Source organism: Euprymna scolopes, chromosome 21, assembly GCF_053919585.1.
Source record: "Euprymna scolopes isolate OS-2025 chromosome 21, ASM5391958v1, whole genome shotgun sequence".
NCBI classification, from domain to species: Eukaryota; Metazoa; Mollusca; class Cephalopoda; order Sepiida; family Sepiolidae; genus Euprymna; species Euprymna scolopes.
In genome coordinates, this window is record NC_136502.1 from 70,508,414 (window position 1) to 70,536,121 (window position 27,708).

General features: G+C 33.0%; 1 protein-coding gene across 1 annotated transcript in view; it reads left to right on the forward strand.

Annotated features, from left to right (window-relative positions):
• Positions 1-27,708, forward strand: part of LOC145242455 (uncharacterized) — a 108,968-nt gene that overhangs the window by 20,180 nt on the left and 61,080 nt on the right. The window contains exon 2 of the mRNA XM_080105511.1: positions 15,290-15,369. Coding sequence (XP_079961637.1) covers positions 15,290-15,369 — 80 coding nt within the window. The remainder of the gene's footprint in view (positions 1-15,289; positions 15,370-27,708) is intronic.

Genomic DNA, 27,708 nt, shown 5'->3' on the forward strand with positions numbered 1-27,708 from the left:
TTAGTGAATCTAGTGGTTTCAAGTCTTATAAAATACCGGAAGAAAGATTTCTATGAGACAATCCCAGTTATTTAGTCCAAACAATAAATTTTATTTTGAAAAATGATTCTTTTTAAATGAAATTTGAACATGTAAACTCTAATATATATTAGTGTTTATTGTTCAAATTTCATTTAAAAAGAATCATTTGTCAAAATAAAATGTTTTTTTGTTTGAACTATATATATATATATATATATATATATATATATATATATATATATATATATATGTATATATGTATGTATGTATATATATATATATATATATATATATATATATATATATATATATATATATATATACAGTGCCCCGCAAAAGTTTACAATACGCATTTGAAACTGTCAGCTTTTGTATTTCTAGCTTCCAAATGGTAATGAAACTTTTTTATAAACATAGAAAATGTATTGAAACTAAGATAGGAACAGTGCGAAAAATAAAAAAATAACAATTTAACACAACGCGAAGAGAAAAACTCAATTATTAGCAACGCAAAAGTTTACAACACATATGAAATTCATTAGATTTCTCAATAATTTTATGACGGTTTATCATGGTAAAATGCGTAGACGCTTCTAGAATGTTCAGGAATATGCAATAGTGTTGTGAGACCGGATCTCCTCCCCATAACGTCCAGATCCTATATAATCAGCTCCTAAGGCTGGTACGGTGGAGCGAGATCTCGACGGATATTGTACCTCGGGGAGCGAGATCTTACTGATACCTGCAACTGCTACTTATCTCTTTATCTTTTCCTATATCCTTGTATCTTTCATTAATACACTTGTAAATCAATTACTACGTGTTTTCACGTGGTGTACTTGTGGACTAACTGCGCCTCACAACAAATAGACACGAAGTAAGCAATGAGTAAAAGTATTGGTCATTCTTATTCTAATAACCGTATTGCAAGCAACAACATCATGGGAAAGAATAAACAGATTAGTCAAGAGCTCAGAAAACGAATTGTAAGTCTTTATCAAAGTGGATTGGGATATAGTATAATATCCAAACAATTGCTGGTTCATTGAATTCTGTTCGAACAATAATTCGGCTCCGGAATTCTTACAAATCAACCCTTCCTTCGGCCAGATCAGGTCGTCCTCGAAAAATAACCAAACGTGCTGAAAGTTTATTAATAAGGAAAGTTATGAATTCGCCTAGAATTACTCTTGGAGAGCTGCAGAAGGACTTAAAAAGCAGTGAAATTAAAGTTAGCAAGGACACAATCAGTAGAACCCTTCACCTTAAAGACATCTTCTCTAGATCAGCAAGGAAAACTCCAAAACATGTTCATGCTAGGCTTGATTTTGCAAATGAGTATGCAAACAAGCCTCTAGAGTTTTGGCATTACGTGCTTTAGTCAGATGAGACAAAATTGACTTGAATGGCACTCCAAAACCACCAAAATTTTGGAGAAAAAAGGTACTGAATACCAGTCAAAAACCCACCATTCCAACAGTAAAATTTGGAGGAGGATCCATTATAATCTGGGGTTGTTTTAGTGCAGGAGGTGTAGGAAAAGTGGAAATAATAAAGGGAAAAATGAATGGAGCACTTTAAAGGAGTATCTTGGAGAAAAACCTTAAAGCAAGTGTGAAGTTGCTCAAATTGAAATCAGTCTGGATCTTTTAACATGATAACAATCCAAAACACACTGCGAAACTCACACAAAATTGGTTTAATTCAAATAAAGGGAATGTTTTAAAGTAGAGTAGTCAATCTCCCGATCTCAACCCTATAGAGAATTTATGGGGAGAATTGAAATTACGGGTCCATAGAAGAGAACCTTCAAATCGGCGAGAATTGGAGAGAATTTGTGTGGAAGAATGGAATAAAATAACACAAGACACATGTAAGAAGTTCGTAAGAGATTACTCAAAACGTCTGCATGCTGTAATCAACAATAATGATTATGCTACAAAATACTAGATATAATTTTATAAATGTGTTGTAACCTCTTGCGTTGCTAATTATTGGGGTTTCTTTTCGCATTGTGTTAAATTATTATTTTTTATTTTTCCCACTGTTCCTATCTTAGTTTGAATACATTTTCTATGTTTATAAAAAGTTTCATTACCATTTGCAAGCTAGAAATACAAAAACTGACAGTTTCAAATGTGCATTGTAAACTTTTGCGATACACTGTATATAATAAAATGGTTTCTTCTGTGGAAAGCATCGATTTATTAAGTCGCCTGACAAGGACTTCTGATTTTAACCCACCATTTGTCCGAAATATTTTCATGTCTAGTGTCGCGCCCATGTAAATTTGTTTATATTAATAAAATATATTTGGTTCTTCTTTTATTGAGTACTCTTAATCACTTCGTTAAAATCATTAGTTATCACTCTTGAATCCTTTTAACCTGTAAGTATATATATATATATATATATATATATATATATATATATATATATATATATATATATATATATATATACTAGCTGTACTCGGCCACGCATTGCTGTGGCTCAGTTTGTTAAAATGGAACACATGTGAAAGTAGAGAAAAGTGTGATTCTTTTTTTCAAGAGAATGTACAAATTATTTTTTTAACAGATGTTAAGAAAATAAACAGAAAAATACTTCCATCATTAATTATGCAAAAAAATAAATAAAATGTTGATTTAGTGTTTCAATATGCTTATAAATTACGATAAAACTTGCTGAGTATGCACTGTTTTACAGTTGTTGTAAAAATGGAACGGAAACTTAAATTTTGCTTCATTTTAATCTTTCTTAATTTTTTAATTGTGCCCCCCAAACGAATATAAGCAAAACAGTAACATTCAACAATTGTACTTTATGTATATAAAACACAAAATATTTATTAAAAAAAAATTTTTTTTTTAAAAGTTAATAACGAAAGGGAAATAATTCCATTTTTAAACGAAAAAGTTAGTTTACCTGTATTAATGCTATTTTTTTAAGCAAGAAAAAAAAAAGGTAAATATCCAGATAGGCTACTACAGAACACCGACCACTCTAATTTGTTTTTTTTATAGGTAATTGAGGTCGCTGACAACGAATCTGATAGTCAAACTTGGGGCAAATTTACCGTTTTCATGGTATTTACCCCTGAACCCAGGAACTTCTTTCCACCATTTTGCAGCATCCGTTTATGCTACGCACATGCACGCTGTAGCATAAACGACGGCTTCACCAAGCAAACTATGTTGGGGGAGGGGATTTTTTTTTCCAGGACATAGAATTTTCTAATTTTCAAAAATACATTATAGCGCTTTTTTGGGTGGAAAATTTAAAATTAGCTGAAAAAGAAATAAAATAAGAAAAGGAAAGCACACCAAGTTGGAGTAGGGGGGTTAATTTATCTGTTTTTGTTTTTTTTACCTGGAACATCGAATTTTCAAATTTTCCGTAAGTAACGCACCGACATTTACCAATTAGAACACCATTTAACATTTTCCGAAGATTTTACTTTGTACATTGGGGGCGCGAGCCGGGGGGGGCGGATGTGATGTTGGCGCGCGCGCCCCAACATCACATCCCCCCCAAAAAAAAACAAATTAGAGTGGTCGGTGTTCTGTAGTAGCGTATCTGGATATTTACAACAAAAAAAAATTTAGGTTTGGCTATAAATTCCTAAACTCATTTCACCCTAAATAATTAAGGTGACTGAAATAGGAATCTAATTGAATCTTTAATTTCCTGAATAGTATCCGATAATTCATTTTTCTTCGAGTTATATCGAATACATTAATACGGACTTTAGGGGCTTTTTTCGTAATGTTACTGTAAAAATTATTTTTTATTGTTACAAATTACGATCTTTAAAAAAAGCAAAAATAAATTCTTGCGTTTTTTATTTACTACTGAAAACCATAACTTTAGTAAAGGTATTTTCTGTTTAAACAAAATAAAACATTTTCACTAAGAGTTAAGTAAAAATAATTAGTTCATTATATTTTGCGATCATTATTTGAAAAATACTGCAATTTTCATTAAAATTCGTTAATTTCCTGATTTTTGGTGAATTTTTAAGTAAAGGGAGGAGTCAAAATGTGTATACACTTTGAGCGTCGGCATTCATTTTGCAACCACGTGTGGTTAATTTAAATTAAATTTCAATCACATGGTTACATTATCAATAATCATTGAAAATTTACCGATATTGTAAACACATTCTGTTTACATAATGTAAACAGAATGTGTTTACAATATCGGTAAATTTTTTTGCCTGTGGTGTTTTTTTAGTGATGCAATGTTGTCAACTGAGATTTAAAAAAAAGAACCCGCGAGATCAGGAGAAAGAAATGTCCAGAAAATCGCTAGCCAGTTTGGCAGAAAAGTAACTTATCTTGCCTTTGATAACATTTATTTGTTATATATTTGTTTTTTGACAACTTTTTCGAATCTATGTGTACAGTAATACAAACCCCTTCGGGGAGATTGTAATGCCCCCCACCTAAAATGTACTTGGAAAAATCGATTTTATAGTGAGATTTAAGAATGGTTAGTCGAAAAAAAGGTGAAAAACAAAACAAATAATCAATAAATAATTGTTACCAAAGGCAATAAATGCTACTTTTTTTTACTTACATGAATGAGTTTATTTTATGTTTTAAAGTATTTTCAAGCAATCTAATGCGGGTGTCTGGGTGCCAAATACCTCCAGATTTTCTAGAATTTTCCTCTAGATTGTAAATGAAATCTCCAGATCTAGCAGGAAAACAGCTAAATTGTAACACTGGTCACGTGACAGGAAGCGGTAATAAATAATTGTCCCTAAATAAAAAAATGGCCTCTCGGTACAAAGAAATCCACCTATTTATCATAGAAAAATTAAGTATAATGTTATAATTAAAAAGGAATATATAAAAACACACATGAATATAGTAAACATATTATACCAAAACGTGGAAGCCATCCGTCCAGTGGTTTTTTAGACAATTAACTCCGAACGAACCAACAGTTACATTTATATATATATATATATATATATATATATATATATATATATATATATATATATATATATATATAAGTCACTTTGTCTTGTGTATGTGTGTGTGAGAGAGATCCTTCCTCACAGGTTCCGAAACGGCTGAGCCTATCTTTTGCAAATTTCACACAAAGCTAATTTATGTGTCTGGCAGTGTTCTTAGATATGTTTTGTACAGAAATTCATCCGATAAATGTCGAAAATCGAAAAAATCCGATCTTCTCTTTTATAGATAAAAGGGATCATTTTTACAGAGGAATATTTTACGTTACACCGGTTCCAGAGAAGATAGTAAAATTTCATATTGCGAATACAGATTTATTATAATCTGGAGCATTCGACTACAGATTGAACAATTCCCTGTTGAAGCCCGAGTGTACTCCAGCATTTTATTTTAATTTTTTCTTATTAATGAGTTCAATTTACGATAAAAAAGAGGTACAATTTAAAAACGCCGCAAATAATTTCTTCGTTTACATATTTTAAAACTAAACATTGATTAGAAGTGACTTTTTCAGAACATTCATCGTCAAGCCCAAATATCAGCTGACGTGATATTCTAAAAAAAAAAAAAAAAAACACTGACGGAAACTTATGAACGACATTATCATTATTATTTTTTATTTTTTAAATTTTTTGCGAATTAGTACACCGGGCAAATTATTCCCCGTAATATATAATAATCAATAGAGGATTTATTCTATCATAATAAATACGCAATCTTCATAAATTAAAAAATTATGTTTAAGCGCATTGTACAACGAAGCAACGCCAGACTCTCAGCTAGTCTTGTTGATTTTCTATAAACGATAAATATGGGTAAAGTAGCGTCTTCACCTCGAAGATCGTTTTACTTAGAAAATCGCCCATATTTTATTTGAACGTAGACTGGAGCATCTTATACCAGTCTCTCACTCTTAGATAGCATCCAAAACAGAGTCTCAAATCTAATGGGTCCCACATTATCAGCCAAGTTCCATCTTCTGTCCCATTGCTGTAATGTCACATCCTTGTGCCTGTTTGACAATACTTTAATGGAATGTGCTCTGACGAACTCATAGCAGTTGTGCCTCCTCGGCATGCATATTTCCGACTAACCCAACAAGCAACAAAATCCCACCCCTCGCTGTTGAAGTCCCTAGATGCTGAAAAGCTTTCTACTCTAATAGTTCCTTCTTTTAGAATGCTAGACTTTGGAATTCCCTCCCTGTTTTTGGCTTCCCTGATTTCACTAACCTGCAGGTTTAAATGTAATGTGAACAGATATCTCGCTGCTTAACTCCCTACAGTGCATTGTGCATTGTTAACACTATCCCAAATAGTAGCCCCTTACTAATTGAATATAATATATAATGGAATATAAATTGATTGCTATTTCGATTTTATGTAACAAATGCATACTGAAAAATTCCTGAATCAGTGGCTAGTTAGAATCAAATATCGATTCGTCAGATGCAATACTATGTAGATCTAATGTCGAGAATACAGCTGACTTTTCTTTATATATAAAAATACTAGCTGTCCATACCCAACGGTGCCTGGGATGCAGTAAAGTCATTTTACTTTATAAGTTTTTTTTTCTTTCTTTATACATATTTAAAACATATACTCGGTCGCTGGAAAGATGGTGGGATCCTTCTACCGCTCCAGAAGATATCTCACTACTGATGCAATTTTCTATCTATATAAAAGCCAAGTACGGCCAAGGATGGAATACTGTTGCCATATCTGGGCAGGAGCTGCCAAAAACAGCCTATCATGTCTTGACAGAGTACAAAATAGACTTTGTGGTTTAGTGGGGGATGCCCTTTTCTCTACCCTGCAACCCCTCTCCCACAGAAGAGACGTTGCGAGCCTATCCTTGTTTTATCGTTATTTTCATGGCAGGTGCTCGTCTGAACTCCAATCCCTGGTCCCCCCTCGCCAATCTTTCACGAAAAACACCCGTCTAGCTGAATCCACTGTGAAAAATTTCCCCCACTCTATATCTGTGCCTAAATCAAAACGCGGATTCCATGAACAAAGCTTCTTTCTTAGAACTGCACGCCTGTGGAACTCTGTTCCGTCTGCCTGGTTCCCTCCGGACTACAACTTGGATGTCTTCAAGTCTAATGTTAACAAATTCCTAATGAACCGCCCCCTTAAGTAAACACTTATCAAATCTCCACACTAACGTAATGTACTTGCAATAACCCTTATCCCTGAGTGGCTTCCGGGCCTTGATAAGTGGTGATCACTGTGTAAAAAAAAAAAAAAAAAAAAGATAAATAATAGTTTTTATTTATTTTTAAAACAGTAATCTATGCGTATGCATGTTTCGCGGTTCTTACCTCTCTTCAGCGAAGCTTGACTGTATCTCTAGGAATAAAACCCTGGACCATGTGTATTAAAGTCCACCACGTTAACCGTTACGCTATGAAGTCCTAGATAATTTCACTATTTTTGTTTTTTATTTTTATCGTTTATAAATATATGTAGATTTCTTGTGTATTTTTAACGACCAATACAGCTAAGTAGTGTCTTCGCATTGAAGATCGTTTTATTTGGAAAATCGTCCATATTTGATTTGGACGTAAATAAATAATATTTTTATTTATTTTTATTTTTTTTAGTATTTTTAAAACAGTAATCTACGGACATGCATGTTTCGAGGTTCCTACCTCTCCTCAACTTAGCTTGACTGTGTTTCTAAAAATCAAATCCCGAGACAGGCTTTTGCCGTGTTCGGAAGTACAAACTGCTAATTTGATGAACGACTGGTTCTAATATTAACGTGTTTATCCAACTGGTAATTACCAACTATCCAACAATTTTGCTAAATTAAAAATTTAACGTAAGCGTCTGTTATTTTCTAGTTTTATACCAACGTAATATGTATGAAACTAAGCCATCTATGAAATTGAATACTTTCCTAGTGGCATGTGGCTAAGTACGACTTTAGAAAAACACCTGGTGATTTAAGATTCTGTGGAGGGGCTAAATTTCAAGAGGGAGAAAGATTTGTTACTATCTATGTAGGATTACGTAGCTGAGATAGTGAAGCAAGGAAGGCAAATTTTAATGTTTTAAAACGGCAACGAAATGTGCGTAATTTTGCTAAACAAAGTCGCTGCAGTACAAGCTTGGAATGGTGAGTGCGGAAGATTTTCATAGGAATGATTCTTTTTTTTTCCTATAGTGTCGATAGTTACGGAAAACGTCATCATTTATTATATATCATTACTATATTATTAGTCTTATATTGTTATATATATATATATATATATATATATATATATATATATATATATATATATATATTGCATCACAAAAGTAAGTACATCCCTCACATTTCTTCAAATATTTAAGTATATCTCTTCATGGAACAACACTGAAAAAATGATTTTTTAACATAATGAAAAGTAGTCTGTCTGCAGCATATATAACAGAGTTAATTTATTTTCCCCTCAAAATAACTCCAAATGTAGCCATTAAAAGCTAAATCCCTTTCAACTACACCCTTTATGAAAAGTTGTCAATATTAACATACATGTCAACTCTCTCTACTCTACTAAAGAGGCTGAGGCTAAGTGTGATGGACTGGTCAAGCATGTCTCCAGACTTGAATCCAATAGAACACCTTTAGGGCATCCTCAAGCAGAAGGTAGAGGTGTGCAAAATCTCAAATATCCGCCAGCTCCGCGACGTCGTAATTGAAGAGTGGAAGAGCATTCCAGTGGCTACATTTGAAGCTCTGGTAAACTCCAAGCCCAGGAGAGTAAAGGCAGTTTTGGATAATGGTGGTGGCCACACAAAATATTGAGAATTGACATGTTGTATGTTAATATTGACAATTTGGCGTAAGTTTTTTGTCAGGGATTTAGCTTTTAATGGCTAAATTTTGAGCTATTTTGAGGGGTAAATAAAAATAAATTAACTCTGTTATATATGTTGCAAACAGACTATTTTTCATTGTGTAAAAAAATCATTTTTTCAGTGTTGTTCCATGAAGAGATATACTTAAATATTTGAAGAAATGCGAGGGGTATACTTACTTTTGTGATACACTTTATATATATATATATATATATATATATATATATATATATATATATATATATATATATATATATATATATATATGTACATATATATATATATGTACATATATATATATATATATATATATATATATATATATATATATATATATATATATATATATACGACCATACCATTGGGATCAGTTAAATCACAGATTAATTTATCTATATCTGTTTAAACAAAATAAAACATTTTCACTAAGAGTTAAGTAAAAATAATTAGTTCATTATATTTTGCGATCATTATTTGAAAAATACTGCAATTTTCATTAAAATTCGTTAATTTCCTGATTTTTGGTGAATTTTTAAGTAAAGGGAGGAGTCAAAATGTGTATACACTTTGAGCGTCGGCATTCATTTTGCAACCACGTGTGGTTAATTTAAATTAAATTTCAATCACATGGTTACATTATCAATAATCATTGAAAATTTACCGATATTGTAAACACATTCTGTTTACATAATGTAAACAGAATGTGTTTACAATATCGGTAAATTTTTTTTGCGTGTGGTGTTTTTTTAGTGATGCAATGTTGTCAACTGAGATTTAAAAAAAAAAAAACCCGCGAGATCAGGAGAAAGAAATGTCCAGAAAATCGCTAGCCAGTTTGGCAGAAAAGTAACTTATCTTGCCTTTGATAACATTTATTTGTTATATATTTGTTTTTTGACAACTTTTTCGAATCTATGTGTACAGTAATACAAACCCCTTCGGGGAGATTGTAATGCCCCCCACCTAAAATGTACTTGGAAAAATCGATTTTATAGTGAGATTTAAGAATGGTTAGTCGAAAAAAAGGTGAAAAACAAAACAAATAATCAATAAATAATTGTTACCAAAGGCAATAAATGCTACTTTTTTTTACTTACATGAATGAGTTTATTTTATGTTTTAAAGTATTTTCAAGCAATCTAATGCGGGTGTCTGGGTGCCAAATACCTCCAGATTTTCTAGAATTTTCCTCTAGATTGTAAATGAAATCTCCAGATCTAGCAGGAAAACAGCTAAATTGTAACACTGGTCACGTGACAGGAAGCGGTAATAAATAATTGTCCCTAAATAAAAAAATGGCCTCTCGGTACAAAGAAATCCACCTATTTATCATAGAAAAATTAAGTATAATGTTATAATTAAAAAGGAATATATAAAAACACACATGAATATAGTAAACATATTATACCAAAACGTAGAAGCCATCCGTCCAGTGGTTTTTTAGACAATTAACTCCGAACGAACCAACAGTTACATTTATATATATATATATATATATATATATATATATATATATATATATATATATATATATATATATATATATATATATAAGTCACTTTGTCTTGTGTATGTGTGTGTGAGAGAGATCCTTCCTCACAGGTTCCGAAACGGCTGAGCCTATCTTTTGCAAATTTCACACAAAGCTAATTTATGTGTCTGGCAGTGTTCTTAGATATGTTTTGTACAGAAATTCATCCGATAAATGTCGAAAATCGAAAAAATCCGATCTTCTCTTTTATAGATAAAAGGGATCATTTTTACAGAGGAATATTTTACGTTACACCGGTTCCAGAGAAGATAGTAAAATTTCATATTGCGAATACAGATTTATTATAATCTGGAGCATTCGACTACAGATTGAACAATTCCCTGTTGAAGCCCGAGTGTACTCCAGCATTTTATTTTAATTTTTTCTTATTAATGAGTTCAATTTACGATAAAAAAGAGGTACAATTTAAAAACGCCGCAAATAATTTCTTCGTTTACATATTTTAAAACTAAACATTGATTAGAAGTGACTTTTTCAGAACATTCATCGTCAAGCCCAAATATCAGCTGACGTAATATTCTAAAAAAAAAAAAAAAAACACTGACGGAAACTTATGAACGACATTATCATTATTATTTTTTATTTTTTAAATTTTTTGCGAATTAGTACACCGGGCAAATTATTCCCCGTAATATATAATAATCAATAGAGGATTTATTTTAATTGAAGAGTGGAAGAGCATTCCAGTGGCTACATTTGAAGCTCTGGTAAACTCCAAGCCCAGGAGAGTAAAGGCAGTTTTGGATAATGGTGGTGGCCACACAAAATATTGAGAATTGACATGTTGTATGTTAATATTGACAATTTGGCGTAAGTTTTTTGTCAGGGATTTAGCTTTTAATGGCTATATTTTGAGCTATTTTGAGGGGTAAATAAAAATAAATTAACTCTGTTATATATGTTGCAAACAGACTACTTTTCATTGTGTAAAAAAATCATTTTTTCAGTGTTGTTCCATGAAGAGATATACTTAAATATTTGAAGAAATGCGAGGGGTATACTTACTTTTGTGATACACTACGACCATACCATTGGGATCAGTTAAATCACAGATTAATTTATCTATATACAGTCTTATAAAATATTGTTGAAAGGAAATATTTTTATAAGACAACCCCAGTCAAATAAAATAGCTCAATATACGAGAGAGAGAGAGAGAGAGAGAGAGAGAGAGAGAGAGAGAGAGAGAGAGAGAGAGAGCAAAATAAATGTTATAGAATTTATAGTTAAATTTTGTGAAGGAAAATCTATGGATTAAGGAAATCACTTGGAATTTCTTGTAGTCATTGTTTCAAACAATACATTTTTATCTAAAAATTTTATATTTTTACTTCACAGAATTTAACTATTAATCCTACAATTTTTAAACCCTTCTCTCTCTCTCTCTCTCTCTCTCTCACACACACACACACACACACACACACACACAATCTCTCTCTCTATCTCTTTCTCTACACACACACACACACACACACACACACACACTCACTCTCTCTCTCTCTCTCTCTCTCTCTCTCTCTCTCTTTATACACACACACACACACACACACACACACACACACACACACACGATTTTCCGCCTGAGCGTCTTTCTCTTTTCTGGATTTTTTTTTATTAAAACGATACAAAACAATGGAAGTTTTGTTTATGGCAAGACTTAATCGTCTGTCATTGATTTCGTTCTGTTTATTCCGACTAAAATTGGGACACGAAACAAACAAACAAGGACGGCCATTCTTGTATGAAACTACAACTGTTGCAGGTGTCAGGATGAAATGCCCGTTTTTAATGGGTCATGTTTGCTTTCGTAAATTGCGCAAACGAAAAACTTCAAACCCATTCCCTACCGCTAGCGTTTCTAAAGAGGTTACTAAATGGTGAATTTTTATTGAACCGTGTAATAAATTTGCTTAGGTCACGACCCAATGATCGGTTTGTTTGTTTGTTTGTTTGTAGTTTTTTTTTTTTTATTTTAGCCAAAAGAAGCAGTAAAGTTATCTTAAAAACTATGTTGGAGTCAATAGGCATTGCATTTTTTTCAGTCAATAAGCATTTGTTTTTTATCAGCCAGAAAGCAGCGAGTTTATCTCAAAACAATGAATTAATCCGCTTGGTCAAGAAGCTTTATCTTATTTTGTTCGTTTGTTTGTTTGTTTTCATCTGGAGAACATATTTTAGTTGTTGTTGTTGTTGTTGTTGTTGTTGTTGTTGTTGAGGAGGAGGAGGAGGAGGAGGAGGAGGAGGAGGAGCGGGTCTTTTAGGCATGATTAATTTAACATAATCGCGTTACTATTGGGGGTTTGAAATGACTTTCTTTGAAAATGCTTAATACGTTCCTGTGAAAACTAACTGACTTAGTGAGGAAGAGAGAGAAGCCTAACAAAACGGAATAAAAAAGAGTGCATCTATTTGAGCCATTTACTTTTTAGAGTTTGTCTGAATCAGTCACTACATCTTTACGCGTTTTCTCAGTCAAGAGATATTAGGTTTTTATTTTAAACTGCGGTGTTGCGTTTGGCAGATAGAGGTGCAATGTGAACGAATGTAAAAGCAACTAGCTTTTATACGTCATTCTCTTGCTTCCTTCGTTCGTTCTTGCTGTCCTTGAAATGAAAATGATTCTCACTCGTTCGAAACGACTTTTTATTTTATGAGTCAGTGTGAAATACTAATGCTTAATAAAACTAGACAACCAAAAGCCTTGAACAGCAGATAGAGTTCAACGATGCCTGAGATAAGGCAGAACGTGGTGCAATATTACTCTCAATCTCCTAACTATGGAGACAACGAGAGGCAAATGAATACTTAACTCATGCACACAGAAGCAAATGACTAGGCATACATACATATGCACTAACAAATGGCAATACATTCATACACTGATAAAGGCCGCATACGCACAAAGTTCCCCGAACTCACAGACATCCCTACACACTAAACACACTAACAAACAGCAACATGGACACACACTAACGGAAAGTAAATGCACACTCACTAAGATTAATTCATATATATTCACACACATACAAAACAAAGATGAGCAAATACACACACAATGCAACATTGCCTTTTAATCACATACACCGGTAGAACACAAACATATATACACACATACTTTTAAAACTTGTCTTTTTCCTCACTACAACAACCATAATATTAACTTTTCTGTGAATTATTTGCTCAATTAGAATATATTTCAACTCACTGTAAATTTATAAATATACTAAATGTACACGACGTCGCCCGGTATTAAATATAACGTAAAATTTCTTTTAAAAAATGAAGTAAAAAATGGAAAGAAACTGAGATATGTGTATGACAACATTATGTTTTTTTCTCTAAACAGTTCACTTCTTGTGAAATACCCGAACTGAGATCGAAACCAAAACTTAAAGACTATAAGTCAATTACGATAACCAATACACCAGCTTCCGTGATCTTTAAAAAGTGTTTTCAAACCATCATGAAACAATTGAATTGACAGATAAAAATCCAATTTTTTACGTTTGACCCCTTAGCAGCCTTTTTTTTCAGTGGAAAACCGATTAAAGGGTTTTCCACGTATCTGAATAACCTATATACCAAATTTCACGTCTGTAGATCAAAAATTTGTCGTGAAGTATCCTCACACACACATTTTCACTTTTATAGATATACTAGCAGGGCGCCTGACGTTGCCCGGTCGTAAAATCCGCATAAATATTATATTTTAATTAATGCAGAATACTTCTGTATTATAAAGAGGAATATCATAGGTATTAAATGTAACGTTAAATTCCTTAAAAATTGAAGTAAAAAAAAAACGGAAATAAAGACATGTGCACGCGAATATTATGTTTTGTCTAAACAATTCACTTCTTGTAAATAAAAAATACTCGAGCTGAGATTGAAACCTAAACCTAATGACAACGAAGCATGTACGATTATGAATCGGCCAGTGTGACATGGTCTTAAAAAAAAGTGTTTTCAACCCGACTTATACTTACCATAGGAAATTTGTAATGTGAATCATTCACGCATGCGTGCTCGTGAAATAGTCAGCAAATAGAAAACAATCCGAGAACTCACACGCACCAATTTTTCAATTTTGACTCCTTAGCAGGATAAAAACGGATTAAAAAGATTTCTACACGTCTGAATAAGCTATATGCCAAATTCCAAGTATGTAGATTTAAAATACGTTGAGTATATCGTTTGAGAAATGTCCTCACACACACACATTCTCACTTTTAACGAATATAAGATATATAAGAAATATATTTATTTTTTGTTTATAAGAAACATTTTATATATTTATTGTTTATAAGAAATATTTTATACATTTATTGTTTATAAGAAATATTTTATATATTTATTGTTTATAAGAAACATTTTATATATTTATTGTTTATAATAAATATATAAAATATTTATTAAGAAATAAGATGGCACATCTTTGAAATATCATTATGAATGAAAAATACATTTTTAAGAAAGCCAAAACGATACATTTTTATTCTTTAAAAGAAATATTTCTTTACTTTTAAAGATGTAAAGCAAGCTTGCGCCTCGATCATGTCCTTTTCAAGCGATTTCTTTTCATTAATCATATTTTCCTTTCGAGATGTAAAAAAATTATCTGGGTAATAGTCTGGTAGAATGTTAGGACAGTTTTTTAAATCTCTTTAAGTGCAATCACGCAGCTCACGTGACAATAATATAAGAAATAGGATGGCTTCCAATCTTGTCTGGAGCGATTTCTATATAAAAGAAATATCGTTTTAATGTTCAGATTATAATTTTTGTCAAATTATTTCGTTATAGCTAATATTTGTTATGAAAATGGAAATTTAATTTTCTGTTTTCTTTTCTTTATCTCTACTTCTGTTCTTTTTTAGGATTACCTGGTGAAATTTGGTTACATGGAACCTTCACCGACGGGCCTCATCTCAAAGGAAGTGAGAATAGAAGCCATTAAGTAAGTGTTTCCCTTTTAATATCTATTGCATAAAATACTTTTTAAAAAATATAATCATATATGATTATATTATTTTGAAACGTAACTAGGTAATATTTTCACACACACACACACACACACACACATATATATATATATATATATATATATATATATATATATATATATATATATATATATATATATACCGTGTATGGCAAAAGTGAATACACCCCTCACATTTCTTCAAATATTTAAGTATATCTCTTCATGGGACAACACTGAAAAATGATTTTTTGACACAAGTAAGATATACCAATAGAGAGTGAAAAAATAATTGTACTAATAGTAAAAATATGGGTCTGCTTGTTACGATGTTTGTTTATCACATTACTTAAGGCCATTTTAATACTAATAAAACAGATGGTGGTGTAGAAACTTGGTTTTATTAGTGTTCTAACATCCTTTTTGTGTAAATTGGTGAGCTTTTAGACCAACGCATTTCACGTGAAAACATTATTACCTACGAATCAAAGGTAAAATAATTTACTTTTCTACTTACATGGATATGCTTTGTGTTTTAACTTATTTTAAAATGTGCTTTTCTTACAAATACAAGCAGTGTAAAACACATTACTGTTACCAAAGGCAAGAGAAGATACATATGCAGAATTCTATCCACAGTAAAACAAACAAAATCTTAACCGTGACGAAAAGAAAAGGTTGTACAACAAAAGGCCACGTAAAATCGCGAATAGTTTTATTTTTTACATAAGAAATAATTTACTTAAAATAATTTTGTATTCTGTTGGATGCCTCCTTAATTTTAATTGGTGCTTTCAGTAGCGTTCTGGGGGCTTTTTCCCACTGATTATTTAAACAATAATTTCTCTTCTAGATGGGGGATAAAAATTAGTATTGACACTGCTCTGGAGGTCTCCCTACTTTTATATTTTTTACAATGCTCACTTAAAAAATAATTTATCTCCTATGGGGGATAGAAATTTAGTTTAGTAGTGTTTTGGGGGCGTCCTAATTTTATTTAGTGTTTTCAGTAGGGCTCAAGGGGGCATTGTGAGCTTTAATTTTTTCATTGCTCATGTAAAAAAAAGATTTTCTCTTCTGGCGTAAAAAAAATTAATTTTATTTAGTGCTTTCAGTAGCGCTCTGGGAGCCCCTGATTTATTTACGCTGCTTACTTATGAAATTGTTTTTCTTTTATTCATTATATTTTGCTAGAAAGTGGTAGATAAACTTGGTTTTAAAACAAATGAGATCCAGGATAATGAGAGAAAAAAAAAAAAGTTTTAACAGAATATATTATGCACACTTTTTAAATACTGCTTTGTTATTTATGTTTCTAATTAATAATCTGAAACAATTCTCTGGAGCAATAAATTAGTAGGCGCGTGAAATAATGCAGTGGGCCACTTGGAACGTGGTATATGCTGAATCCAAATGTACTCAATACCCGAAATACAGCTGGTATGTGTTATAATATAATTTTACTCTTATGAAGTCCTATGTTAAATCGAACAGTGCTCAATACTTTAGAGAGAATATATATGAGAGCTGAGAGAGTAGGAAAATAAAGATACAAAGAAGAAACAAGTAAAAAAGACAGGATGGAAGACACGATATTTTATTGTATATATGCTTTTCTTTTTTATATATTTTTTTTAATCAGATTTTCATCATTTTTATTACAAAGAAACTTTACTTTTTTCATCCAAGTCAAATATTGACAAAAATATCATTTAAACTAAATGCAAAAACCTTTGCAATTTAAATTAAAAATTAAGTAAAATATAATCTTAAAAAATGGGTTACAAACGCATTTCTTGTAAAGCATGGAAATAGTTAAACAAAATGTTTTTAAAAACTTAAACAATTTAGGGTACAAGATTTAATTTCAAATGCATCGATTTTCAATTATTTTTCAATTTTTATACAGTTTACAAATTTATTTAAATTGAATTGAAAAATTACTTTGGATTTATTTTATGTTATACGCATTTTGTTGCTCTTTTGAAATAGTTGAAAATTAAATCATTAATTGCAAATATTTAGTATATTTATGTAGAAACTGCTCGACATCATAAATGGATGGAACTCTCATTTATACATTAACTGAAATATATATATATATATATATATATATATATATATATATATATATATATATATATGCGAGCAAACAGTTAATAAAACATGTTCAAAAGACACTTTGAAATGAGTTAAAAACATATTTAATCTGAAAAGGAAACACTAGATAAGTGGATAGTCCTTATTCCGCGGAGTTTTGAAGAAATACTTTCCTTCTCATCAGAGGGTAGGAATTAGCAAAATGCGGGATCGGATTTTGCATGCAAAAGTATTTGATGAAACAACAAGTAAGTCAAAGATCTTACTTGAAAACAAAAAAAGTGAAGCAGAGGGAATATGGTGAAGAAAAAGGTGATTACACATGAATGGATAGTCTGGTGGAAGATAAATAATCCAGTGATTTCTATTTCCTATTTGGTTTTATCGAGCTTTTACATCTGGCTGAGATAATTTTATAAATATTAATTCTTTAAATATATACTTAAATTTTACCATCTTGGATCATTTTGGTAAATTTAATTGCAATTTTTATTATATATATATATATATATATATATATATATATATATATATATATATATATATATGTGTGTGTGTGTGTGTGTGTGTGTGTGTGTGTGTGTGTGTATGTGCGCGTGTGTTTATTACCCACATATATACATGTTTCATGTTCACTAGCAATCACCAGTGCAGCTTATATAACTCTACTGCCGGCCGAACGATTCGAACCCAGGGCAAAAATTACTTTAGTCTAATATTTTTAACCGTTGAGCCGTCGAAACGGACAAATGTGAGAGAAATAAACACTATATTTTATTCACAAACATAGGAGGCATCAAAAAGCGTTTGATTTTTCAAGGGAGAGAACATTTAACATTGTACATAAACTCAAAGTGCCCAGCGCGATCAAAACGTAAAGATTTAAAAATGTTTTTATATATTTTCACAAATTTTCACCCTTGAATGATTTTATATGAGTTTTAACAGACATTAGTTTATTTTTAACTTAATTGTTAACGTGTCTCTTTTAGGTCTGGTAAATATACTGAATTTACAAGTGGAAAATATGACAATATATATATATATATATATATATATATATATATATATATATATATATATATGTGTGTGTGTGTGTGTGTGTGTGTGTGTGTGTGTGTGTGTGTGTGTGTATTGCGTCAAGAATCTTTTTCCAGTTTTGATCAAAATCCATTACATGGCTTCGATTCTAAACAATGTTTAAGTTTTAAGACTGAAAGCTATATATATATATATATATATATATATATATATATATATATATATATATATATATATATATATATATATATACTAGCAAAAGTACCAGTCGTTCAAAAACAGCCTACAGAAAATGGACTCTGATTTATGAAAGTATGATAGGTTATGAAAAGGAAGAGTTGTAAAGAGATAGCTTCGAATTTGGGGGTATCAAAACCAAAGCAAAATATGATGAAAGTAAAAATAAAATAGACAACCCCCATAATTTATCATACCATACCTGTTCACACTGAAACACTTATCACAATATTCTATTTTTATTGTACCATATTTCTTCAAACTGAAACATAATTATCAAAGTATACTTACGCAGATAGATATGAAGTCTTTATTAAAGTTTGTGCCTATTTCCATTCTATGGAGGCCAGGCGCGAACGCAGACCCCACACTTTTATTATACCATCTCTATTTGTTAAAACATACTCATCAAAGTATTATAATGTACATCTATATCAAAAACACTTGTAAACGTTTTTTTTTTTAATTTTTAAATTGTTTATTTCCATACTTTGTTGACCAGGCGCATACACAGACCCCACAATCTTAATGAATCATCATTATGCCAGACCAAACATACCCATTCCTGTGTCTCGATACATCTTCTATCATTATATGTAATCAGTTTTCTATAATAATCAACCATATAAGAGCCTATTCGTGACCAGACACACACAGACGTTCAGCTTTATATTATACTAGCAAAAGTACCCGTCATTGACTGTGTTCAAAAACAGCTTACAGAAAATTGACTCTGATTTATGAAAGTATGATAGGTCATGAAATGGAAGAGTTGTAAAGAGATAGCTTCGAATTTAGGGGTATAAAAACCAAAGCAAAAAATGATGAAAGTAAAAATAAAATAGATAAACCCCATAATTTATTATACCATACCTGTTCACATTCTGTGGATCTATATTAAAAAACCTTGTTAAGCTTTGTGACATATTTCCATTCTATGGAGGCCAGGTGCGAACGAAGACCCCCACAATTTTATTATATATATATTTTTTTTACAAGGTGGTCACCACTTATCAAGGCCTGGAAGCCACTCAGGGATAAGGGTTATCGTAAGTACAGTACGTTAGTGTGGAGATTTAATAAAGTGTCTACTTAAGGGGCGGTTCATCAGGAATTTGTTTACGTTGGACTTGAAGACATCCAGGTTGTAGTAAAGTGGGAAGCAGGCAGACGGAACAGAGTTCCACAGTCGTGCAGTTCTGAGAAGGAAGCTTCGTTCATGGAATCTACGTTTTGATTTAGGCATAGATAAAGAGTGGGGAAAGTTTTTGACAATGGATTCAGCTAGACGAGTGTTTTTCGTAAAAGATTGGCGAGGGGGGACCAGAGATTGGAGTTCAGACGAGCACCTGCCATGGAAATAACGATAAAACAAAGATAGGCTTGCAACGTCTCTTCTGTGGGAGAGAGGTTGCAGGGAAGAGAAAAGGGCATCCCTCACTAAGCCATGAAGTCTATTTTGTACTCTGTCAAGGCAGGATATGCTGTTTTAGCAGCTCTTGCCCAGATATGGCAGCAGTATTCCATCCTTGGATGTACTTGGCTTTTATATAGATAGAGAATTGCATCAGTAGTGAGATATCTTCTGGAGCGGTAGAAGGATCCCACCATCTTTCCAGCGACCTTGGCAACAGACTTGATGTACGTGTTCCATTTCAGATCAGGAGTGAAGGTCAAGCCCAGAAGCTTGTCAAAACATGGAGCTTCTCCTAGACGAGAGCCATCCATTTCAATTGATGCCAGATGAGGATCAGAGCGTTGATGATGTAAAGATAGGAGTTTGGTTTTAGATGCATTAAAGGTAACTAGCCACGTCTTCCCCCACTGAACCACGCGCTCGAGATCAGAGGAGAGAGAATCAGAGAGAGCTTTGTCATTTACAGCCTTTGATGTGTTGCCGTAGATGGTCATGTCATCAGCATAGATGTCAATGAATGATTTAAGTATGTGTTTAGGGAGATCATTGATGTAGATTAGGAAGAGAGTTGGGCCCAGGATAGACCCTTGAGGGACTCCAGCATTAATACTGCAGGCCTCTGATTTTTGTCCATTAACCACTACTCTTATGAGCCTATCAGAGAGAAATGATTTAATGATAGAGAGAACATTTCCAGTTATACCGTAGCTGGAAATCTTGTGAAGTAGGCCTTTATGCCATACCTTATCGAAGGTCTTTGATATGTCAAGAGCAATTGTCCTAGAAAGGAAGCCTTTGTTAAGAGATTCACTAATCCTATGAGATATAACCACTAGCACATCTGCAGTAGACCTTGCAGAACGGAAACCATATTGCGTATCACTAAGAAGGTTATTTCTGCTAAGGTGGTTGACTATTTCTCTATTTAATATGGATTCCAGCAACTTACTCATGACACACAGGAGACTTATTGGTCTGTACTGAGAGGGAGATGACTTATCACCTGAGTTCTTAAATACAGGGCATACTGATGAGGTTTTCCAGGGTGTTGGAAAGCACTTCTCTTTAAGGCAACGCTTAAACAGTTTAGTAAGTATGGGAGCAAGTTCTGGTTGAAGCTTTTTTAACACTATAATTGGGATGCCGTCAGGGCCAGTTGCTTTACTGGAATCAAGGTTCTTGATTAGCTTGGCGACCTCATGCACAGATATTTGTATGTTACCTAGCATGTTCTGTGTTATAGGAGGAGATATGGGGAGTTGATGGCCTTCGTCGCATAGGGTAGAATTAGCTGCAAAGTTCTTTGCAAATAGTTTGGCCTTGTCTGAAGCTGAGGAGATGACCTCTGGTCCATTGATAATGGCTGGGATAGAACGCACACTTCTGTTCAGGATCCTATTTGTTATTTGCCAAAACTGGTGGGAACCAAGCCGCTGATCAGCTACTTTGGATTAAACCGACTGGGTATATAGCTCTCTTGCATTTTTTATTACTCTTTTACAGTGGTTGCTGGCAGTCCTGAAAGCAGCTTTAGTCTCAGTGTATCTATTACGTTAGTAGCTATGGAAAAAGTGATTTCTGTGTGCGATGGCAGCAGCACATTCTGGGGAGAACCATGGTTGGCTGGTAGGTTTTTGTTGGAATTTTTTAGATGGTATGAATCGGTCTATGCCTACAATTAACCATTCGGTCAGGTCTGATACTATAGAGGACACATCCTTTTTAAACATGGAATGCAGAGGTAGATCAGATATAAATGTATGGAAGCTATCCCAGTCAGTCATGGAGTATCGGTATACAGTACGGTGGAGGGGTACGTTCGGGGACTTATTACATTTTATTTTTATCTTAACTGATACGACGGAGTGGTCGGAGGATCCTAGAGGAGAAAGAACGGAACATGAACATAGCTCAGAGGAAGTTGAGAGAAAAAGGTCTAGGAGGCTTGCATATTGACCTGTAGTATCATGCACACGGGTGGGCTCGCGAACAATTATATCATCCCTATTTAAGTTAAAACATACTTATCAAAGTATTCTTATGCACATCTATATCAAAAACACTTGTAAACGTTTTTTTTTTAATTTTTAAATTTTTTATTTCCATACTTTGTCGACCAGGCGCGAACGAAGACCCCACAATTTTAATGAACCACCGTTCTGCCAGATCAAACATATCCATTTCTGTGTCTCGATACATCTATCATTATATGTAATCAGTTTTTTAAAATAGTCAACCATATAAGAGCCTATTCGTAACCACACACACACACACACACACACACACACACACACATTCAGCTTTATATTATAGATTATATGTATATTATAGATTATATGTATATTATAGATTATATGTATATATATATATATATATATATATATATATATATATATATATATATATATATATATGTAAAGTTTTATTAAAGTAAGTTTCCATTAAAAGTGAACCTGTAACTAACATCCAACTGTCTCTCTCCCTCTCTCTCTCTCCATATATATATATATATATATATATATATATATATATATATATATATATATATATATAGACTTCTTATTGGTGAATACTCTGGCAACTGTGAAACCAACCGAAAATAGCATTCATTTGTACTTAATTTCTTTCAATTAAGTGTTAGTTACCGGTGGCCTGGGGTGTGTTAGTGGTTGTCTTCTCAGTAAATGGCATGTTTACTGTGTTCGAATCTCTCGACCAGCAATAATTATTCCTTCCTACACTGATGATTGCATAATCATAAAACGCTAATGTTTGTGTAGGTATAAAAAAGTTAATATTTATTTAAATATTACAAATATATATATATATATATATATATATATATATATATATATATATATATATATATATGGGTAGTTTTTTTTGTTTATATCCGTTAGAAGTGTTGAGTGAAATTTGAAGAATAAAATACGTATAAATATGTTTGAAGCCAAAAACTGAAACGCGAAATTTCTTAAAAAATAAACACTCGTTTATTTTTTAAGAAATATATTTCGGAGTAAGACTCCATTGTCAATCTTTTTTTTTTCTCTCTTTTTCTTCGATATGATATAGAGTGGAAGATAGTTCGATGAAGAGTCCACGTGATGTTATTAACTGCGGGGATTTTATGAAGCCAGATAGGTGACGCGTAGTCGCGCATTTTGAAAATCTGGGTACTCTTTTTTTGGTGTATATCCGTTAGAAGCGCTGAGTGAAATTTGAAGAATAAAATATGTATGAATACGTTTGTAGGCAAAAACTGCAACGCGAAATTTTTTATAAAATAAACGAGTGTTTAGTTTTTAAAGATCGACAAAGGAGTCTTACTCCGAAATATATTTCTTAAAAAATAAACACTCGTTTATTTTATAAAAAATTTCACGTTGCAGTTTTAGGCTTCAAACGTATTTATGCATATTATATATATATATATATATATATATATATATATATATATATATATATATATATATCTTCGAAGGAGAATTATTGACGAATATTTTTCCAGAACATATATATATATATATATATATATATATATATAAATTTATAAAAGCAGCAAATTCAACAACAAGTAAAAAGAGAAGAGAGATTTAAACAAGCATTTGAAGAAAAAACGCTTCAACAACAGAAACGCTTCGAGGAAATATTGATGAAAACACAGGAGGAACAAAGAAAAATTTTGGAGGCGACACAATTAACTAAAACGGACAATAATCATAACGCATTTTCTCAAACAGCTGTGTGAGCCGTTATTGAAAATTTCAATTATAATCCAGAAGACGATGTCACTTTTATCCAGTACTTTAGACGATATGAAGATATTTTTATATCGGATTGTGGTACCTGGTCAGACGCGAAAAAAGTTAGGCTTTTGCTAAAGAAATTGGGAACAGCCAAGCATACAAAGTTCGTGAATTTTATTCTCCCAAAAAAGACCAGTGAGTTGAGCTTCCAAGAAACAGTTACACTACTTACAGAACTGTTTTCTGCAAAAACGTCTCTTTTCCATAGGCGATATAAATGTATGAATGTTACTAGAAGGGAGGAAGACGACTACACTAGTTATGCAAGTATGTTGAACAAGCATTGCGACGATTTTAAACATTATCATCAGATAATTTTAAATGTTTAATATTTGTGCAAGGGCTGAAATCGGGCGTCGTGTTGTAAAGAAACTCGAAAACGAACCGAATTTAAACTACAAAACTTAGCGGAAGACTGTGAACGGTTTATTGCGTTGAAACAAGACAGTCGTGACATAGAGGAAAGCGGAGTGTCGCATATTAAAAAGATCCATCAAAAGAAAAATTAGACTTAAAAAAATAACCAGAGAAAGAAACAGGGAAAAGATCCACCTGGACCATGTTGAAGGTGTGGAAATAAACAATGGTACAATGAGTGTCCCTACAAATTCAAACAATGTGACAACTGCCACCAGAAAGGACATAAAGCATTGCATTGTAGAAAAAAAATCTGGTAGAAAGACATCCATTAAATTTACAAAAATTGAACCAGAGGAACAAAATATCCGGAAATTTGTACAGATCAAAATGTTTAAAAAGAAAGTAAGGTTACAGCTTGATAGTGGGTCTGACATTTCCATTATTAATGTACAGATAAAGAAGAGGCTTGCGAGACCCACTATGATTAAATCACATAAAACGACGAGAAGCGTCAGTGGCGAAAAAATTACCTTCGAAGAATTATTGACGAATATTTTTTTCCAGAACAGGGCCGAAAAAGCAAGAATTTTTGTAATGCGAAAATCAAACAACCTCTTTAGAACTGATCTGTTCGAGAAGTTTAGACTATGTGATCTGCCTTTAAGCTCATTTTGCCAAGAGGTTGAGGATTCAAATGTGGAGGCAGAGAAACTTAAGAGGGAGTTAAAAGAGAATTTCCCAGACGCATTCTTAGGCGGTTTGGGAAGGTGTACAAAAGCGGTAGCAAAATTTGACGTAAAAGTAAATGAACAGCCAATGTTCAGAAAGAAAGGAAATGTTCCATACGCCGCTATAGAACAGATAGACGGTGAATTAGAAAGACTCGAAAACATGGGTGTCATCGGAAAAATTGATCACAGTGAATGAGCTGCACCAACAGTTTACATCAAAAAGAAGAATAAGGAGATTCGTGTTTGCGCCGACTTCGCGACAGGCTTAAACAAGGCATTACAAGATCGCCATCATCCTCTTCTGAGCCCTGAAGAGATATTTGCGAAACTGAGTGGAGGGAAATATTTTTCTAAAATCGACCTCAGTGACGCGTACTTACAAGTTCCAGTCGATGAGGAGTGTTCAAAGCTGTATTAATACCCATAAGGGACTGTACAAGTTTAACAGACTTCCTTTTGGAGTCAAAGTCTCCCCTGCGATTTTTTTAGCAAATTATGGACATTATGTTAAATGGGTTGGATTTCGCAGTAAGGTACCTGGATGATGTGTTAATGAAAAGAACAACACAAAGCTCAAGTATTCAAAAGGATCCAGGATTATGGATTTAAAGTAAAACAGGAAAATGTACATTTTTCATGGAGAAAATAAAATACATCGATAAACATAGAAGAAGGCCGGATCCAGATAGATCGAGTGCAATAAAGAATATGCCTGCTCCAGAAAATATTGCGTCTTTACAAAGTTTCTTCGGTTTGGCAAATTACTACAATGTATTTGTGCCAAATATGCATAAACTAAGGTCGCCTTTAAATGAACTGTTAAGGAAAGACCAAAAATGGGTCTGGACGCAAGAGTGCGAAAAAGCATTTCGGGAAATTAAAGAGACTTTAACGTCTTACTTGTTTCTAGCACATTATAATCCCAAGCGTGAAATTATAGTTGCAAGCGATGCCAGCTCCTATGGCATAGGAGCATGCATTTTACACAAAATGGATGATGGAAAAGTAAAACCCATAGCACATTCATCCCGATCACTTTTGCCAGCCGAAAAGAACTACTCACAAATTGAAAAAGAGGCGCTAAGCATTATATTCGCGGTAAAGAAATTTCATCGTTTCCTGCACGGTAGGCAATTTCTGTTACAAACAGACCACAAACCATTATTAACGATTTTCGGATCGAAAAAGTGACTACCACAACATACAGCGAATAGACCCCAAAGATGGGTTACCATACTGCTGAATTACAATTTTCAAATGGAGTATGTACCATCTAAAAAATTTAGTCATGCAGACGGGTTATCGAGGTTAATACCTAAGCAGACAGAACCATTGGAGGATATGGTAATAACAGCCATTCAAGCGGAAGAAGTAAAAAATACCTTATGTGACACAATAAGAGAACTTCCAGTAACGCTTGATGAGATTAAGAGTAAGGCAGAGGTGGACGAATTTATTATACGCACGAAAGAAAGGATCAACAATAACGAATTGGATGAAGAAATTTATTCAATTTGCGATAACGTCCTGTTATATAGCAACAGGGTCATAATTCCTGCAACATTACAGAAAAGAATGCTCAAAGAATTCCATGTAGGACATCCAAGTATATCAAGAATGAAAAGCCTTATGCGCTCTTTCGTTTATTGACCAAACATGGATAAGAATATAGAAGAAAAAAACAGGGAGTGTAGAGGATGTGCATTAGCTATGAAAGCTCCTCCGACTCAATTCAAATCGTGGGCAAAACCGGACCGACCTTGGTCTAGAATTCATTTAGATTTTGCAGGACCGCTAGATGGGTTCTACTATCTCATTGTTGTAGACAGCCTATCTAAATGGCCGGAAGTATTAAAATGTAAAAATCCCACATCCGAGGTAACTATCAACTTCCTGTATGAACTATTCGCTAGGTTTGGAGTAGTAGACTGCGTTGTTACAGACAATGGAACGCAATTTACGTCTACCGAATTTAAGCATTTTTGCGAGGAACATCTAATCGAGCATATAACCATTCCACCATACTACCCAAGAAGTAATGGACAAGCAGAGAAATTCGTTGACACATTCAAGAGAGCTCTGAAAAAAAATACTGGGTCGCCGACGGATAAGTCAATCCAATAGTTGTTACACGTCTACAGTCACTTCGAATGCAAACATCGAAATGTCGAAAACACCTGCTGAGGTTATGTTCGGACGCAAGGTTAGATCGATTTTTCACAAGTTGTTACCAAACCAGGATAGGCCAAACCTAAAAAAAAACGATAACAAAAAACCGGTATAAAGTTGGCGAAAGAGTCTTCTGCAAGATTCACAAAAATAATAAGACTTTCTGGGAGTTCGGCATTGTTGAGAAACAAATAGGCAGCATGGTCTACATGATTAAGGGACCAGACTTCGTGCACAAACATCACACTAACCAAACTCGAAAAAAATACTCGAACAGTGAGGTGACCAGATCGCCCGAGGAGGACATCATGGACACAGTGTTTGATACTTTTCAGGTGCCCATAACAGAGACAGCTCTGAAGAACAGAAGATCAAGCAGAAAACGGAAATCAACAGAATTTATTAGGGTGAACCCAAAACAAAAACGTTTTTAATCCTAGACGGGATATTT